Below are 21,052 nucleotides of genomic sequence, written 5' to 3'. Positions count from 1 at the left end.
GCCCCTCAAATACACCAAATTTCAACAGAACAATGGGACAAAATCCCATAACAATAATCTCTCTCAATGTCAATGGGCTAAACGCACCAATTAAAAGACATAGAGTGGCAGATGGATTAGAAAATTGAACCCAACATTCTGCTGCCTGCAAGAAACGCATCTCAATAGTCAAAGCAAACACAGACTCAGAGTCAAAGGCTGGAAAACAATCCTACAGGCAAACAGCTCCCATAAAAAAGCTGGGGTAGCCATTCTTGTATCAGACCACATGGATTTCAGAGTGAGGAAGGTCATAAGAGACAGTGAAGGCCATTTCTTATTGATCAAAGGATCTGTACAACAGGAAGAACTTACAATAATAAATGTATATGCACCTAATGAGAGACCAGCAAAGTACTTAAAACAACTACTCATAGATTTGGAAAAAGACATCAATAGCAACACAATACTAGTGGGAGACTTCAACACTGCTTTGTCACCTCTTGATAGATCAACCAGACTCAAGCTTAGCAAGGACATACTTCATTTGAGGGAAACAATGGAAGAAAGGGACTTAGTAGATATATACAGGACACTTCATCCACAAAAAGCTGAATACACATTCTTCTCAAGCGTACATGGAACATTCTCCAAGATAGACCACATGCTGAGCCACAAAACATGCCTCCATAAAATTAAGAAGGTAGAGATTGTATCAACAATCTTCTCAGACCATAATGCGCTGAAATTAGAAGTAAATCACACACAAAGACAGAAAACTAAATCAAACACCTGGAAATTAAACAGTGCACTATTGAACAACGAGTAGATTAGACAGGAAATCAAAGAGGAAATCAAAAGATTCCTAGAAACGAATGAAAATGAGAACACGAGTTACCAAAACTTATGGGACACAGCAAAGGCTGTGTTAAGAGGAAAGTTTATAGCTCTACAAGCATTCCTCAGGAAGGAGGAGCGAGCACACATAAGTAACCTAACCTCACAGCTTACGAGCTTGGAGAAGGACCAAAAAAAGGAGCACAACCCGAACAGGAGAAAGGAAATAATAAAACTCAGAGCAGAGATTAACGAGATGGAAACCCAAAAAACAATCCAAAAGATCAATGAAACCAAAAGCTGGTTCTTTGAGAAAATTAACAAGATCGATAAGCCGCTAGCAAAACTCACAAAGAAAGGGAGAGAGAAAACCCTAATAAACCGAATCAGAAATGAAAAGGGGGTCATTACAACAGAAACCACAGAAATTCAGAGGATCCTCAGGGAGTACTTTGAGAAGCTTTATGCCATGGAACATCAAAACCTCGAGGAAATGGATAAATTCCTAGACTCCTACAGACTCCCAAGGCTGAACCAAGAAGACCTGGAATACCTGAACAGACCTATCACCATCAAGGAAATTGAAATGGTAATAAAAAGTCTCCCTCAGCACAAAAGTCCTGGCCCGGATGGATTCACTAGTGAATTCTTCCAAATCTTTAAAGAGGACTTACTCCCGATGCTCTTTAAGCTTTTCCACGAAATTGAAATATCAAAAACACTTCCGAACAGTTTCTACGAAGCAAATATCACACTGATACCAAAAGCAGACAGAGATACCACAAAGAAAGAGAATTAAAGGCCGATATCCCTGATGAACACAGATGCAAAGATCCTCAACAAACTACTAGCAAATAGAATCCAACTACTCATCAAAAAGATCATACACCGTGACCAAGTAGGATTCATCCCAGGGATTCAAGGATGGTTTAACATTCGGAAATCAATCAAAATAATCCACCATATCAACAAAAGAAAAGATAAAAAGCATATGATCATATCATATGCTTTTTGTAAATATAAAAGATTTTAAAATGTACATACTATAACTAATTGGCATTAATCTTATGAGGACGCCCCAAGGCAGTCCACAGAGGAGGAAGGCCAGCACAGTGAGCCCAAGGGTAGCACATACCCTGGTCCTGTTATTCTTCCAGGAGCCACACAGCAATCTGATCATCAGTACAAGACTGGATCTCAAAAGAAGCAGAAAGGTGCAAATCAATTACATGCCAATGCTGAAACCAATTAGCTTCCACAAATGTATATCAAATTCTCCGAACACAAATCTCTGAATTATATTCTCAGGATGTTCAGAATCAGGGACAGGGCCCAGCACAGGGAAGAAATGACAGATGACATATGTTTTGGGTGGTGCCATCAATACCAGATGGGCTTAGGACAGACAGGCAGCACTCAGTGCTAATGGGAAGGAGAATGCTCAGTCCTGCAATGTAGGGAAAGAGAAACATCACAAAGAAAAACTCGGAAATAGAAATAAAGTATAATTTGAAATTTCTGGCAAAGCATTTTATGGAGTACAACATCTGGATGGATAGACAGACAAAATCAGCTCCTGCCAAGTTGAGGATGCAGATTGAGAAAGCATTTCTCTGCATGTCAAAACCCAGGAGCCAGAGCACCACAGCATTTCCTGCCAGCCCTACCAGAAAAATGATGAATTTCAAAAGGTCTGTGATCAAGAAATCCATATGCGTGTCACGTGTTCTAGCAATGTCTAGCCAGTCACTTTATTTTAATCTATTACTTATTTATTTAATTTGTTAAAATTTTATTGAATCACCATGAGATAGTTACAAAGCTTCATGCCTTCTCCCCCAGCTCATGAAGCAGGTTGCATTGGGGCAATATTCCTGGTCCTTTCTCTACCTTCTTTGCTTGTCAGCCTCATATTACGTTATTTTATATTCCACAAATGAGTGCAGTCATTGTCTGTCCTTTTCTTTCTCACTCATTTCACTTAGCATGATACAATCCACCTCAATCCAAATATAAATAAATATTATGACTTTACCTTTCATACAGCTGCATTATATTCCATTGTGTAGCTGTACCACAGTTTATTTAACCAATTGTCTAGTCTATTGTAATTGGGTTGCTTCCAGATCTAGCCAGTCACTTTCATCCTCTGGTATTCTTTCAGTCATCCAGACTGTCATAGTTACATGCATGCTCAGATACTCTCTGTTGGTATCCTTTAAACACAAATGAGAAAGAATTTTCAGTCTGATCATGAGTTCTCATGGACAGACAGGTACCTGAGATCAGAGAGAAAGACCTAAGATGGTTTAAGCAGGTCACATAACGCTGGCATCGTATATTTGGATTCTACCTGATCTTTCTGATTAAAGTCTGGTCTTTCTCTACTTTATCACAACTTTTCACAAACATGAAATGTTCTAAGGTCCTGATTTTCCCACTAGCTTCCCAAGCCTTGTCCCATTGCAACACCGTCTGGTGGGGAGTTTTCCTAGCGGTATGTAAGCGTAGCTGTAGGACTCTGAACCCAGCCTTCTTCAGTAGTACTATTCACTTTGACTATTAATTGCTGTATTATTAACACAGAAGAAAATAAATTAAGGAGAATATATGACTTGGGATCTGGGTAGGTCAACATAGACCCTGACCCAGGTGTTACGCCTAAGGTATTCCGGGTTTTCTGCCATATCATTTAAATTAGAGGAGCTTTCATCAAATGTCTAAATGAGGCAGTTTCTGAAGAAGAATCAGGGTTGTAAGACTGCAGTTACCCACTATTTTTATTCTCCTCAGAAATATCATTGAGATCACCTCACCGGCCTCTCCATTTCAGATGGGTAGGGGGAGCCACGATTGAGGCTCCTCCCTCCCAGCCCCGTGCCCTTCTCCTGCTGACCAGACACCCTCCAGTGGGGGACACCTGCCACAGCTCCACAGCGGGACAACCCATCACATCACCGGCCCTTCCATTCCAGGATACTGGGTAGGAGTGACCCCAGGACAGGACGGGGGAGTGGCCACTACGTAGGGGACGTGTCCTCCTAGAAGTGGGCGTGGCCTTCTCCAGGGCGGGGCGCGGCTTACGTGGCCGTAGTTGTATTTCCCAGTCTGAGCACTCAGGACTTCCATCCCACCCTTTGTCACCTAAAAACGACCAAAAATTTCTCATCACCTGTAGTACAATACAACAACATTCCACACACCTACTCCATTTCTAACAAAAGACCAGTATTAAATAAGTGGTACAAGCTCAAGATTAAAGAGCAGTTTCTATGAAGCCCATATTTCTCTAATAGCAAAAGGAAACAAAGACACCACAAAAAAATAGAAAATTACAGGCCGATATCCCTGATGAACATGGATGTGAAGATTCTGAAAAAAATACTAGCAAATAGAATTCAACAACTCATCAAAAAGATCATACACCATGATCAAGTAGGATTCATCCCAGGGATGCAAGGATGGTTTAACATTCGGAGATCAATCAACATAATCCATCATATCAACAAAAGAAGAGATAAAAATCATGTGATCATATCAATAGATGCAGAGAAATCATTTGACAATATCCAGAACCCATTTATGATGAAAACCCTCACCAAATTGGGGATAGAGGGACTTTCCTCAATATAGTTAAAGCCATCTACCACAAACCTACAGCAAGCATCATCCTCAACGGGGAAAAACTGAAAACCATCCCCTAATATCAGGGATGAGACAAGGATGCCCACTGTCTCCACTACTATTCAACATAGTACTGGAAATACTAGCAATAGTGATTAGGCAAGAAAAAGATATTAAGGACATTCAGGTAGGAAAGGAAGAAATCAAGCTCTCACTATTCACAGATGATATGATACTATACTTAGAGAACCCTAAAACCTCTACCAAGAAACTTCGAGAAACGATAGATTTGTATAATAAAGTAGCAGGCTATAAAATCAATACCCATAAGTCCATGGCTGTCCTATATGCAAACAGTGAGAGAGAAGAAAATGACATGAAGAAAACAATCCCGTTCACAATTGTACACCAGAAAATCAAATACCTAGGAATTAGTGTAACTAAGGAAGTAAAGGACCTGTACAAAGAAAACTACAAAACACTCTTTCTGGAAATAAAAGAGAACTCGAGGAAATGGGAAAAATGTCCGCTGTTCATGGATTGGGAGAATTAATATTGTCAAAATGGCAATACTTCCCAAAGCACTGTACAAATTCAATGCTATCCCTATTAGGATACCCATGACATTCTTCAAAGAAATGGAGCAAACACTCCTGAAATTTATATGGAACAATAATCCGCCACGAATACCTAAAGCAATTCTTGGGAAAAAGAAAATGGGAGGAATTAACCTCCAGAACCTCAAACTCAACTACAAAGCAGTAATAATTAAAACAACATGGTACTGGAATAAAGGCAGAGCTGCAGACCAATGGAACAGGGATGAAGACACTGACATCTCCCCTCAAACATATAATCATCTAATCTTTGATAAAGGAGCAAGAAATGCAAAGTGGAGTAAGGAAAGCCTTTTTAACAAATGGTGCTGGCAAAACTGGAAGACTACATGCAAAAAACTGGGCTTATATCTCTACCTAACACTATGTACAAAAGTAAGATAAAAATGGATCAAAGACCTCAAGATCAGACTGGAATCCATAAGGTACATTGAAGACAAAGTTGGCAAAACTCTCCATGACATTGAAGCTAATGGTATCTTCAAAGATATCATGCTACTGGCCAAGCAAGTGAAAACAGAGATAGACAAATGGGACTCTCTTAAACTAAGAATCTTCTGCACCTCAAAAGAAACAGTGACCAAAATACAAAGACAGTCAACAGAATGAGAAAGGATATTCTCCAAATACATATCCAACAAGAGGTTGATATCAAGGATATACAAATTTCTGGTTGAACTCCACAAGAAGAAAACATCCAACCCGATCAAAAAGTGGGGCAACAGAGATTTCAGAGAAATGAACAACGACTTTCTCAAAGAAGAAATCCGAATGGCTAAAAAACACATGAGAAAATGCTCTACATCATTAATCACCAGGGAGATGCAGATCAAAACAACAATGAGATATCATTTTACACCACAGAGACTGGCCCACATTCAAAAGAACAAAAGCAACCTGTGTTGGAGCGGTTGTGGGGAGAAAGGGACCCTCCTTCACTGCTGGTGGGAATTCCGACTGGTTCAAGCCTTTTGGAAAACAGTATGGATGAATCTCAAAAAATTATAAATTGAGCTCCCATTTGAGCCATCAATACCACTCCTGGGAATATACCACGGAGAGGCTAAAAAGTACAGTCGAAGTGACATCTGCACTTGTTTGTTTATTGCAGCACTGTTTACAATTGCTAGAATATGGAAAAAAACCTGAGTGCCCGAGAACAGATGACTGTTTAAAGAAACTTTGGTACATCTACACAATGGAGTACTATGTAGCAGTTAGAAAAAATGAAGTCATGACATTTACATACAAGTTGTACTACATGGAAAGTATCATGCTAAGTGAAATGAGTCAGAAAGAGAAGGACAGACATAGAAAAATTGCATTCATCTGGATAACATAAAATAACAAAATAAGAGACTAACACCCAAGAGCAGCTATGATAAATACCAGGTTCACTCCATGGCTTAGAAGCCAGCCGCACACTGTACGGGCAAAGGCAGCTCAGATAGAGAAGGAAGCACCAAATAAAGGGTTCTGGGAGGATCCACCCAGGATGGGAGATGCATGCTGAAAGTAGTCTATTGACAGAACATGATTGCCACCCAATGTCTCTTCTGCAGACCACAGCACCCAAATGGAGAGATAGAACAAAAGGGACTGCCCTGCCACACAGTCAGGGTGGGATGGGGGATGAGGAGGTTGGGAGGGATGCTGGGATTGGTGGGGGTGTAGAATGGGCACTGGTGGTGGGATGGGTACTCGATCATTGTATAACTGAAACTGAAGCACAGCAACTTGTAAGTCTACAACTGTACCTCATGGTGTTTCACTAATAAAAAAAAAAGAAAGAAATATTATTGAGGGTGTAAGAACAGGGCTACCTGGTTTTGGATGGTAGCAAAGAAACTGGGCCTGGTCATCATTGGGCACCTGCTTTGAGGAGGGCAGAACTAAGGCACTAACTCCTTGAATTCTACCTTCCTTTTGCTCTCCTGGCTGGTTGGACACACAGTGTTAACACATTTTTTAAAAAGGGGAATACACAAAAATGGGAGAGGAATGTGTTCTCAAGACTCAGGTCATTTTTAGTAATTGTACTTCATTTAAAACACAATTGCTATGACTGGAATGATAGCACAGCAGGTAGGGCATTTGCCTTGCACGAGGCTGACCTGGGATCGATTCCCATAATCCCATATGGTACTCTGAGCACCACCAGGAGTAATTTGTGAGTGAAAAGCCAGGAGTAACCCCTGTGCATCACCGGGTGTGACCCAAAAAGCAAAATCAAAAAACCAAAAAACAAACAAAAAACCCACAATTGTTATTCTTTCTTACAAATTCAAAATCATAACCCCCAAAACTTTAAAAATAAATATTTATAAATACCATTATATTTTCAAATAAAATCAAACTATACTAGCAAACAGTACCTTTGAGATATTTTCAAAAGAAATTATACAGATGTTGTTATGACAACAAAAAAGTAAAACAATTTGATGGAATGTAGTAAAAAAGAATTCCATCACCCAGGAAAACTTCCAGAAACTTCCTTTTCTGAAAGCAAGAAAGCGAAGATAGAATTCTCTGCTTTTATCACTAAATCCATTTGCATTTTCTTCATTTGTTGTACATCCAGTAGAAATATCTCTATGCCTCACAGAGTGATTCCCATTTCCTCTGACTCTGATGCGTTCAGAAAAATGAGAGTGAAAAAATTGTGAAGACAGCCATTTGAAATACTTTCTCCCTAAAACTGAGAGCCTTCTGCCTAACATCATGGACAAGACAAAGATGCCCTGTATCACAACTACTTTTCAATATAGTACTGGAAGTACTTGAAACAGCGATTAAGCAAGAAAAAGATATTAAGGGCATCCAGGTATAGAAGGAAGAAATCAAGCTCTCACTATTCGCAGATTATCTGGTACTATACTTAGAGAACCCTAAAACCTCTACCAAAAATCTCCTAGATACAATAGACTTGTATAGTAAAGTGGCAGGCTATAAAATCAATACCCAAAAATCCACAACCTTCCTATACGCAAATAGTGAAAGAGAAGAAAGTGACATGAAGAAAACAATCCCATTCACAATTGTGCTCCATAAAATCAAGTACCTAGGAATCAGCTTAACTAAGGAAGTAAAGGACCTGTACAAAGAAAATTAAAAAACGCTACTTCAGAAAAAAAATAGGACACGAGGAAATGGAAAAATATCCTCTGCTCATGGATGGGGAGAATTAACATTGTCAAAATCGCAGTAATTCCCAAAGCATTGTACTAATTCAATGTGATCCTTATAAGGATAGCCATGACATTCTTCAAAGAAATGGAGCAAACACTCCTGAAATTTATGTGGAACAATAATCCGCCACGAATACCAAAAGCAATTCTTGGGAAAAAGAAAATGAGAAGAATTAACCTCCAGAACCTCAAACTCTACTACAAAGCAGTAATAATTAAAACAACATGGTACTGGAACAAAGGCAGAACTGCAGACCAAATGAACAGGGATGAAGACACTGACATCTCCCCTCAAACATATGATCATCTAATCTTTGATAAAGGAGCAAGAAATGCAAAGTGGAGTAAGGAAAGCCTTTTTAACAAATGGTGCTGGCAAAACTGGAAGACTACATGCAAAAAATGGGCTCAGATCTCTGCCTAACGCCATGTACAAAAGTAAGATCAAAATGGATCAAAGACCTCAACATCAGACCGGAATCCATAAAGTTCATTGAAGACAAAATATAAAGACAGTCTACAGAATGAAAAAGGATATTCGATGAATACACACCGGACAAGGGGTTGATATCAAGGATATACAAGTTACTGGTTGAACTCCACAAGAAGAAAACACCCAACCCTATCAAAAAATGGGGCGAGGAATTGAACAGAAACTTTCACAAAGAAGAAATCCGAATGACTAAAAGGCACATGAGAAAATGCTCTATATCATTAATCATCAGGGAGATGCAGATCAAAACCACAATGAGATATCATTTCACACCACAGACACTGGCCACATACAAAAGAACAAAAGCAACCGGTGCTGGCGGGGATGTGGCGAGAAAAGGACTCTTCTTCACTGCTGGTGGCAATGCCGACTGGTCCAACCCTTTTGGAGAACAGTATGGACGATTCTCAAAAAATTAGAATTTGAGCTTCCATTTTTCCCAGCAATATCACTTCTGGGAATATATCCCATAGAGGCAAAAAAGTATAGTCAAAGTGACATCTGCACTTGTTTATTCATTGTGGCACTCTTTACAATAGCTAGAATCTTGTTGCATGCAAGTAGCTCCCAGTTTGAGGTTTTTGGATGTACCTTAGGGCAAAAACCCAGCAGTGGCATTGGAAATAAACTTGATAAGCTTACCTGCTTTGCATTCTACCTCTAGGTGGAAAGCTAACTTCCTGTTGAGAATATAGTATATAGAGATTCACCTTCGTTTTGAACCCTTCTCTGTCCTCAAAGAAAACTCCTCAGAAGGAGTGGAATTTGGTGAGAGGGAGCTTATCATTTTTCTGTTGAACATCTATGATTTTCTTTTCAAAGACCTTCTGTCCAATGAAACCACAATGTCTTTAATGTCATGACCACTCTGGGGATGTGTCTCAACATTAGATCTGATTAAACCTCCATCTCAGTCTGTGTATCTCCACCCATAAGTGGTACACTTCCCTGCTAGTGGTTCTTGTGGATTCTCTCAATGACAGCCTGGTGCCTGGGTAGCATACAGAACAATGCAATTTGAGTCTGTGAAGATTAGTAAATAAAGTACACTTTGCTTATCTGAGACTCAAACACTACTTGACTCTTTTATATTTTGTGCTATTATGTAATAAGTCCTTTTCATTCTTATTTTTCTTGTAAATGCTGCAGTAATATATAAGCTCATAAAATCTACTGATATCATTTCCAGAAGGAGCAGTTTTATTCACTTTTGCATCTAAATTCTTTTTCTATGATTATTGATTTCAATAACATTTATATTTATTTTTTATTTGTTTGAACCAGAGAATCATTTTTATTCCCAAAGACGATTTTAGGATATGACAGAAAATTTAGAACTCTAAAGAGTTGTAATAAAGTTTAGTTGTCAATTATATGATAATGATTTCAACAAAAATTGTATAATATGCAAATGAATCAAGTATGGACAACAAGAGACAGTCTAATGTCACAGTTTTCAATGACGTTCTTGGTAATTTAAATTTTTCACGATTATATTTTTTTAATGATTTATTTATTTATTGAATCACTGTGGGAAAAGTTACAAAGCTTTCAGGTTTAGGTCTCAGTCATGCAAATATCAAACACATTTCCCTTTACCAATACTTATTTTTTACCACGAAGAACCCCAATAAAACCCCACCCCCACCCTTCCCAGTGCCTGCCACGCAGATGAATTCTAGTTAACACTCTATCTGCTTTGATTAGATTCAGTGTTTCAATAAAAAATGCACCACTATTATTTAGAGTTTACCCGCCCCCCCAAATCAGACATGCTGAAAAAGCATTGTGAAGTGATTTGCTTTCTATAGCTGGGTTCAAGAATTAAATGTTGGTTTTGGATTTCCGCTATTTTACTTATCAACCCTGAAAGTATTTCTACTGAAAGTCAGATAATTAAGAGATTGGTTTCTGTGCTCTGGAGTCGTGGCCGTGCTGGAGAGCCGCTAGTGGGGGGCAACTGGTGACCTCGGTAGGGCATGAAGGACGGACCGGAACACCCCCCTTCCCATGAGGTTTTAGTCGCCTCCACACCCCCGGCTCATACCTGCTCTCCACAAGGCTCCCATGCAGCCGCCATCTTTCTTTCCAGGGAGGAGAGGGCAAATGGGGCAACACCCTTTGCCCTCCGGGCAGACATGATGGCCTGGATTAACGCATAGTCTGTTCACTTTTCTGCTCCAAGCTGCTGGGTTCTGCATTAAGTCCTTGTGCTTCTGGGGCTGTGGCCGTGCTCCAAATTTACCTCTGATTTTCAGGGAGAAACGTTGGGTGATTTACTTCCCATTGATAAATTTGTATATACAGTGATGTCGCACATCCGTGTGAGCGGCCGCGCGGTTTGGAGGAAAAGTCCTAGTTCCCGCATACTTGAGCTATGCTTATAGAGGCTTCTGGTCACCAGGGTTCCATCTGGGGGAGGTGGGATGCAGCACCTACCCCATCTGGGTCTTCCCAGTAATCTCGGCTCCTTTTGGAACCTTATGTCTTCTCAGGTAGCTGTCGAGCCAGCCCTCCATGTGGTCCTTCTTCTCTGCAGCTGTATGCTCACGATTATATTTTTAATTTAAATTTTTCACAATTATATTTTTGTGGTGGGCTGGAGTGATAGCACAGTGGGTAGGACGTTTGCCTTGCAAGCAGCCAACATGGCCGACCCGACTTCGATTTCTCTGCCCCTCTCGGAGGGCCTGGCAAGCTACCCATGAGGTATCCATACGCCAAACACACTAACAACAAAGTCTCACAATGGAGATATTACTGGGCCCGCTTGAGAAAATCAATGAACAATGGGAGGACAGTGACAGTGATTGGTGGGGCTGGAATTATAGCACAGTGCTATCAAAAGGCTTTTGCCTTGTACAATGGGAGGACAGTGCTACGGTGCTACAGTGCTATATTTTTTCCACTTAAGAATAAAAATGCTTGCACTTTTGTTCATTTATTTATACAAACCACATTTATTTATTTATTTATACAAGCCACTTTTCTTTGTCAGCTGTAGTGACAGTGTAGGTTGAGACATTCTCTCACATTTTTGACAGAAGTGAAATTTGACAGAATCAGCAAGAAGGGTCATTTAAAATATGTTTAAACACCTATAAATGTGCATCAATCTGTATAATACATAAATGTATACATATAATATATATACTTATGCATACACATATATTTTACATGCATAAATATGTATAATGACATATAAAAAAGAAATAGTCATAAAATATAAAATAGAAAACTTTTATCTGATGTTGTATGCACATATTTTTTTCCTTTTCATTTAGTTTCTATTTGTTTTAGTCCATGTTTTCTTAGCTGTACAGGAATGTTTGAGATGGATGAGGTCTGATTCGGTGTTTTTTGTTGTTTCTATTTACTTGAGCACTAATTTATAAGTATTAGTATTTTTGTGCAAGAGAGCAACTCATGGAGAAATAGTTCACATCATGTACAGCACACAGCAAATGTATAAAACAGATATTGAACCACCCCTCTAGAAAACACATTGGAAATCATTCCTCGAGTTTCACATGCAACTTCTTCCATATTATCCATATTTAGCTTCTGATTATTACATGTGAGAAAAACGAACATGTCTGGAAAACACTAAAAGATTAATGTTAATAGCAAATTTATTCTGTGTGAACACTATACAAAAATAGACTTTTGACCTACATATATATGTTTATATAGATCATGAAAATAAATGGTTATTTAGTTATAATATTCAGCTTTAAAAAGTGAGAATGCAGTATCTGAAAGACAATGATAAAATTTCTGAAAACTAAGTCTACATTTTTGTTGAGTTAGGCCACATGAATATTTCCTGACATCTCCAGGGTCTCCTGAGGAGGGCTGCCTTGATTTCCATCCTCCTCAGGAATGTCCTGCAGAGCTCTCTGCAGAATTAGTTTTAGAGTCTTTCTTTGCTGTCTTTGCTGCTGCCTATAAGAACCAACAAAGAAGTAAATGATGGGATTGGCACAGCTGTTGACAGAGGTTAATACATTCGTCACGATGTACACTTTAAAGAATTCCCTGAAAGAAAAATTTGTCATCCAGACTATGAGAAAATAATTGATTCCCCAGGGCAGGCCACAGAGGAGGAATACTAGCACATTTAACCCGATGGTCACATAGAGCCTCGTCAGTTTCATCTTCCGGGAGCCACAAAGCAATCTGATCAGCAGCACCAGACTGGACCCGAACATAAGCACAAAGGAGAAAATCAGCCATGTGGCAATGATGAAATCTATTAGCCTATACAAATACATATTAAGTTCTCCAAAGAGAACACCACTGAACCCCATATTCAGGACGGTCAGGAGCAGGGGCAGGGCCCAGAGCAGGGCACACACGACAGATGACATGTGTTTTGGGCGGTGGCAACGATACCAGATGGGCTTTAGGACACACAGGCAGCGCTCAGTGCTAATGGCAGTGAGAAGGCTCAGGCTTGCAACATAGGGAAAGACAAATGTTACCAAAAAAACTTGTGACAGGTTGGAGGAGGATAGTTTGTCATATCCGACCAAATCCATTATGGAGGTTACCATGTGGGTGCATAGACAGACAAAATCAGCTCCAGCCAAGTTGAGGATGTAGATGGAGAAAGAATTCCTTTGCATGTGGAAAGCCAGAAGCCAGAGTACCACAGCATTTCCTGCCAGTCCCACCAGGGAAATGATGAATTCCAGAATTCCTGGGATCAATAAAGACATGTCACGTTGTCTATAAAAGTTCTTCCATTCAATTATATTCTGCCATATACTTCCAATCACCTAGGCTGTGACAGTTACATCCATGCTCAGATACTCTCTGCTATGTTCCTGGAAACACAAATGAGAAAGAAATTTCAGTATGATCATTGATCCTCATGGCCATTCAGATACTTGAGAGTAGAGAGAAGCAACTTAGTTTAAGCAGGCCACACAACTTTCACATGCTATAATGAGTCTCTGCCTGATCTTTCTAAAAAGCCTGGGATTTCTCTACTGAACCACAATTTTTCACAAATATAAAATGTTCTCAGTTCCTAATTTTCTCGCTAGTTTTCTAGGCCATGTCTTATCATACAGTATCTGGAGGGGAGTTTTCTGGGCAGGTTATAAGGGCAGCACTGGAATTCTGAGCCACCTTATTCTGCTCTGGACTTTCCGTTCTTCGGAGGCAAGAGTTATGTGACATCTCAGTGACTGAAAATTCACATTCACAGATAACAGGACCCCAGTATATGAAGGAATATGAAACTGAAAAAGGTCTGTTAAGGTGCACATGTCAGCTCTCTGAAAACAGCGAGCTTTTATTCATGTTCATTAGTGTGTCCCTGGACTGGAGCAATAGCACAGCGATAGGGCATTTGCCTTGCACACAGCCAACATGGCCGACCCGAGTTTGATTCCTCCGCCCCTCTTGGAGAGCCCAGCAAGCTACCGAGAGTATCTCGCCCACATGGCAGAGCCTGGCAAGCTACCCGTGATGTATTCAACATGTCAAACACAGTAACAGCAAAGTCTCCAATGGAGACGTTACTGGGCCCGCTCGAGCAAATCGATGAACAACGGGAGGACAGTGATACAGTGATACAGTGATTAGTGTGTCCCAATGCCTAACGTTTTTCAGGTCACAGTGGGTCTTTAGGATATAGATAAGAAATGAGTAATTGATGGTTATAACTAACCACAAGTGTGTGTGAAGATGAGGGTAGGTAAGATACAGTATGAAGTTATAGGTGGGAATTATCATGCTGGACAAGATTGACAAGATTGGATGGTTAAAAGTAGGTAAGGGATATTCTTGATAACCTTTCAGCTTCAATATTGCAAACTACAATGCCCAAAAGTAAATAGAGAGACAGAGAGAGAGAGAGAGAGAGAATAATGGATGGAATAATGGAGGAAGGGGGTGGGAAGAAAACTGGGACCATTGGTGGTGAGAAAATTATACTGGTGAAGTGATAGATGTTGTAATACTGTATGACAGAAATGTAAATATGATTGACTTTGTAATGCTCTAAAAATAAATAAAAATGAAAAATATGAAAAAGAAACAAAAGGAAAAAAATTAAAAAACAAATAAGTAAAGAAGTATCTTTACCTAACCTTATTTGGAAAGTTTTCGTGTGTGAGAATATTCATTAAGCATGCAAAATGACTAGCTCTATCTTCTGTGAGCTTAAAGGACAAGATAATCTAGTAGGTAAGGTAAAGGTAAAAGGTAAAGGCCCTCCCATCGATCATCGATTTGCTCGAGCGGGCCCAGTAACGTCTCCATTGGAGACTTTGTTGTTACTGTGTTTGGCATATGGAATACGTCACGGGGAGCTTGCCAGGCTCTGCCGTGCAGGCAAGATACTCTCGGTAGCTTGCCGGGCTCTCCGAGAGGGGCGGAGGAATCAAACTCGGGTTGGCCATGTTGGCTGCGTGCAAGGCAAACGCCCTACCGCTGTAGTGAGTGGTCGCAAGGTCAACCTAAAGTCAACCTGCAGCAAATCTAGTAGGTACATGCTAAAAATAAAGGATATTGTTTTTCATAATAAATAAAAACTCAATGAAATTTTAATATTTTAGTATGGAAAAAGACATTCATGCAATGGAGAGAGGAGGCAATGGGGCTGATGAGAGAATTCATTATTTATTTAATCTGTTATTTATGCAAGTATAGAAAAGAGATACTATTTGTAGTTTTTTCGAATTCAATTCTATAGAGAATTTTTGAAGAATGGGGTAGGATATTGATTTTTATTTATTTTTTTATTGAATCACTGTGAGAAGTTTCAAAGCTTTCATGCTTAAGTCTCGGTCATACAATCATCAGACACCCATCTCTTCACCAGTGCACATTTTCCACCACCAAGAACCCCAGCATATTCCCCATCCTACCCCTCCCCTTGCCAGTGTGGCAGATGATTTCCACTTTACTCTCTCTACTTTGGTTACATTTAATTTTTCGACAGATACTTATCATTATTATTTGGAAATTTTCTCCCAACACTCAGACCTGCCGAGAAGGCATCATTAGATAATTTGTTTTCTATTGCGGATAATGAAGAGCATATGATGTTGCGTGGCCGCAATAGTGGCCATCCAATTTTGGATTTCTGATATTTTAATAATTAAGTCCAGAGGGATTTCTGTCAGAAGCTGCTGGGTTCCCAGATTGGTTTGTGTGCCTCTGGAACCATGGCCATTCAGAATCCGAAGGAGCCATTCATGGGCGGCAACTCAGGGTCTCACAGGGAGAAGGGCTGTTTCCAGGCCCCATCCATGAGGCCCCATGTGTCTCATCACTGAAGGCTCATACCTCTCAGTCTAGTAGGCTCTGAAAGATGGCCATCACTATGCTGCAGAGGGGAAGAAGGCAGAAGGACAACGTCCTTCTCCCCCATCCCCTGGGATGGCACAGGGCCATAACTTAATTCACAGTACAGAAGCATGAAACACCGTTAGATACAATTACATAGCTTTTATGTTTGATATTCAGCTATGAAATGATAGATCACCCATCCCTCCACCAGTGCAAAGTTTCCACCACCAATATCCCTATTATCCCCTCCATTACCATCTCAGTCCTTACCCTGCCTCTACAGGAAACAATTGCTCAGTTACTTTCTCTGTAGTTTTGGGCATTACATTTTGCTTGGATATTCCCACCACTATTCAAGCCTATCTTCTAGGGGAAGACGCTAGATCATCTATTTTCCATTGCACACTTTATATATCAGGAGTTTGTGTGGCTGTGTAAGCAGCCACTGCATGGTTTGGAGGAATAGTCCTGGGACCCGCATACTGGAGTCATGCTTGTAGAAGCTCATGGTCACCAGAATTCCATCTGGAAAAGGTGGGAAGACTGCACCTGCTCCATCTGGGGCATCCTGGTGATATTGGCTCAGTTTGGGGCCCGGAGAATTCTCCGGTGTTGTGGTGCCCGCCAGGATTCTTCACTACTGAGTGCCTAGTTCTTTTTTTGTGGCATACCTGGTGATTTTTCAGGGGTTACTTCTGGCTATATATACATAAATTACTCCTGGACATGTGTGGGGAACCATATGGGATGCTGGGGTTGGAAACTTGGCTGGCCACATGCAAAGAAAATGCCTACTGTGTAGTATCACTGAATTCCATGGAGCTTGGTTATTGATAAGGTACCTTTTACTGGAGTGACTTGCTAGATAAGTGCAAATGCTCACTTGAACTTCAGTTTGGGAATAGCTGGCAAATCAAGGTGAAGAAGAGCTGCTGGTTTAGTGCTATTAAAGATCAAACCTCTCTCTGGGTCTTCTTAAGAAAAAAATGGACTTAACAGAATAAAACTGGTGACTCAGAGGCTGACAGGAGGGCTGAGTAGAGGGTCTTTTTTGGTGATGGATTGACACTGAAATCCAGCATGTGGGTGTGGCGAGTAAGTGTACTATGTAAAGGGATAAAATTAAGGCTTGAACTTCATATCTAAATAATTGAAACCATTCTAAACTAATGTAAAAAGACTGAAAATGCTAAGTAAATACTATCATTTCTATATAGTATAAAGAAAATGGAAACACTTAGGGTTTGGGTGAAAGCTACATGATTCCATGCATACAATTGGCATAGTGCTGTTCTGAATATCTAGGTCTGAGTCAGTTACTTTTCCTTTACCAAATCTACAGATTCAGTTGTATAATGGAATGGCACCTACTTAAAGAGAAGGGAGAGAAAGATGCCAGTAACACTTCTACAGATCTTAGGGGGGAATATAATGATTTGGAATTTTTTGTATAGCCTGTATTATACAATTTCAAATGTTGAAGATATTTTGTAAAAAATAAGGGAAATTGTTTAACATTTAAAATTATTTTTAAATGTTTTTATTATTTGATAATGTTACTGTCGGGTTTTATGGATGAAACATTCCAGAACCAAAATGTACTGTGGTTTCAGTTTCTTCCATCATTGTCCCAGTGTCCCAACCTCGCACTCTTCTTCCTCCCTTCCTCAACTTCATATGTTTTTGAACTGAAGTCCAGTTCTCATTTTCTGTTGGTCTTGGGTATTTGTATCCTTGACATTATTTCTTTATATGAGATAGATTATCCTATATATGACTTTCTCCTAACTTCACTTACAAGATCCATCCACATAGCAAGCACCGAATTGGATATTATTTGAAACCTACCAAGAACAATACTCAAAGTCTCAAGTCCCTTGCTGCTAATAAAGACAACCTTTGATCTACCATTCAGAAGACTAAAATGATAGGAAGACACTCTTCTGCCCTACTCCCTCAGTGAAAGGAAGGCTCGTTTTCCTAGATATGAATAAACCATCAAATATTTCTTGGTTCTTGCACTCTTGGTGTAAAGACAAGAAGAAGTGAAGTACAAACTTATTTCCATCCATCAGGGCACATATCTTATTCATTCATGTCATTGAACACAAATTTCAGTTGTGATAAGTGCTTGTCTTTTTTGCTTTTTGACAAAAACCTTACAAACCTGAGACTTCCTCATGTTTGTTGTGGTTTATAACATGCTTATTATTATAATATCCTCATGTAAGACTATTCATTTTGACTATTTATTGTAATAGTCTTACTAACACAGAAGAAGAAAAATTTTGGAGGAGAAAATGAATTGGGATCTGGTAGACCCTGATCCAGGAACTATGCCTAAGGAATTCCAATTTTCTGCCACAGCATTTATTATGAGAGGAGTTTCCATCAAATGTCTCTAAAAGGGGCAGTTTCTGAGAAGGAATCAGGGTTGTAGATTCTCCTCAGATATATTACTGATGGTGTGGGAACAGGGTTGCCTGATTCTAGATGGCACCAAGCAATTGGACCCTGTCATTATTGAGCAACTGATTTGAGAAGGGCAGAGGTAAGGCACCAACTCCCTGTGTTCTGCCTTTCCTTTCTTTTCATAGCTGGTGACTACATGTCACAGAAGACCAGACAGTATTATCCATGGTGGTGGAAAATGGGCACTGGTGGAGGGATGGGTATCTGATCATTGTATAATCAAACCCAAGCACAAAAAATTGTAAATCTACAACTGTACCTCATGGTGTTTCACTAATAAAAAAAAATTTAAAAAAAAAGAAGACCAGACAGTATTAATGGAATTCTTTAACTTTTTAATCTGTTTTTAAAATTTAGAATACACCAAAAGGGAGAAACATGGGTTCTCAAGAATTTGATTCATTTTAGTTATTGTAAGATCATTTAAACCACATTTGTTGTTTTTCTTCAAAAATCAAAATCCTGAACTCAAAATAATTAGAAATGTTTGCTTACCACCATATTTTCAAATAAAAGTTAGATTCTACTGGCTATAATTTTTCATAATAGTAAGAAATGAGAGATGATAAGTCATTTGAAAGAAATTATACAGATGGAGAAATGACAACCAAAAAAAAAGCAGTTATATGGAATGTGGTAAATAAGAGAACTATCACCCAGAAAAAGTCCCAGAAATTACCATTTGTCAAGCATACTTCAGAAGATAGAATAGTCTGCCTTTATCACCATATTCTATTTGCATCTTCTCCATAGATTATGCATCAGGAAAAATATCTCTGTCTCACAGATGGATTCCCATTTCCTATGACTCAGGGCATCCATGGAAATAAGACGTGACAAAATTGTGAGTACAGCAACTTGAAATTCTTTCTCCCTGCCAGGCTGTGAGTTTGTAGTGACACAGATAGACAGTGAGCAAGGCAGATACTCTCACTGCTGTCATTTCTCACTGGCCCCTGAATTTCTATACCATACTCATGTGGCTTCCAGTTTGAGATTATTGGATGTTCCTTAGGACAAAAACACAGCAGTGCTTTGGAAATAAGCTTGACAAACTTACCTGCTTTGAGTTATTTCTTATGGTGGCAAGCTGACTCTTGTTGACAGGAAAAGTTTATAGAGATTCACCTTCACTTTTGAATACTTCTCTGCCGCACAGAAGACACCTAATACAGAATGGGAGTTTGTGAAAAGGAGGCTTATCAATTTTACCAGGAGTTCCCGAGAGTTCCTGTTCAGAGACCTGTTGTCAAATGAGAGCACAATGTCTTTGGTGTAATGAGCTCTCTGGGGATGTGTCTCAACATTAGATCTGATAAAACCTCTATTTCAGTCTGCGCATCTCCAACCGTTTATGGTACTCTTCCTTGCAAGTATTTCTTGTAGATTATCTCACTGACAGCTGTGTGACTGGGCAGTAACAGAAATCAATGTGAGTTGGCTCTGTGACGATTTATTTTTAGGGAAAAAATGCAATTTCCTCACCTGAGACTCATTCTCTATCTGGCTCCTTTAAGTTTTGTGCTATCATGGCAATTAGTCATGTAGTTTCTAATTTTCCTTATACGTAGTTAAAGAAATATAAAAGCCCTCGAGCGGGCCCAGTAATGTCTCCTTTGGAGACCTTGTTGTTACTGTGTTTGGCATATAGAATACGACACGGGGAGCTTGCCAGGCTCTGCTGTGTGGGCAAGATACTCTCGGTAGCTTGCCGGACTCTCCGAGAGGGGCGGAGGAATCGAACTCGGGTCGGCCATGTTGGCTGCGTGCAAGGCAAATGCCCTACCGCTGTGCTATCGCTATATATAATCTACTTATTCTATTTCAAGAGCTCCAGTTTGGTTCACTTTTGCATCTAAATTCTTTTGCTGTGATAACTGATTTGAAGAATATGTATATTTCTTTGTATTTGTCAACTGAACCAGGAAATCTGTTTTCTTCACATTTAAGATTTTGGGGTATGGCAGGAAATTTTGAATTTTTCAGGCTGGAATTAAATTTATTTGTAAATAATGTTTCAATAATTTCAAGGAAAATTAAGTAATATGAAAAATAAACCAAGCATGGACAACCAGAAATGATGCAAAACCATAGTTTGCAATGACTTTAATGCAAATTAAAAATACTCAGAATTGTCTTTTTTTCCCCCTGATGAATAAGAGTGCAGAACATTTTTTTTGTCAGCTGTGGTGACAGTGTAGGATGAGACATACTTACACATTTTTGATGAATGAGAAATTTGAAAGAATCACTAAAGTAGGGCCATTAAAATATGTATAAAGACATAAATGTCATGCATCTTACTCCCTTAGTTTCTTATGTAATATTTGATTTATGGTAATACTTGTGCATATGCCAAAAACATAATACAGTGGATATTTTACACATGTAATTTACACATGTATAATTATCTATAGGATTATCACCAAAAAAATCAGAGACTCCAACACTGAATAAATTGCAATCTCTACTAATAACTGGGTCTTGTGTCTGTATAAAAAATAGCAATACATCTGATTTGGAATGACTACTAAGTT

The 21,052-nt window shown here is 39.3% G+C and overlaps 1 protein-coding gene across 1 annotated transcript; it reads right to left on the bottom strand.

Annotated features, from left to right (window-relative positions):
• Positions 1–12,544: 12,544 nt before the first annotated feature.
• On the bottom strand, positions 12,545–13,459 carry LOC130016040 (mas-related G-protein coupled receptor member X2-like). Its single transcript, XM_056106798.1, has one exon. The coding sequence runs from the start codon at positions 13,457–13,459 to the stop codon at positions 12,545–12,547; it is 915 nt and encodes a 304-aa protein (XP_055962773.1).
• Positions 13,460–21,052: the final 7,593 nt, after the last annotated feature.

Source organism: Sorex fumeus, unplaced genomic scaffold (assembly GCF_029834395.1).
Source record: "Sorex fumeus unplaced genomic scaffold, SorFum_2.1 ptg000007l, whole genome shotgun sequence".
NCBI classification, from domain to species: domain Eukaryota; kingdom Metazoa; phylum Chordata; class Mammalia; order Eulipotyphla; family Soricidae; genus Sorex; species Sorex fumeus.
Note: the sequence above shows the minus strand (reverse complement) of the source record. Positions and strands in the feature narration are given on the sequence as shown.

Coding starts and splice junctions, on each gene's coding strand:
- LOC130016040 (XM_056106798.1), bottom strand. CDS start 13,459: ATGTCTTTATTGATCCCAGGAATTCTGGAATTCATCATTTCCCTGGTG.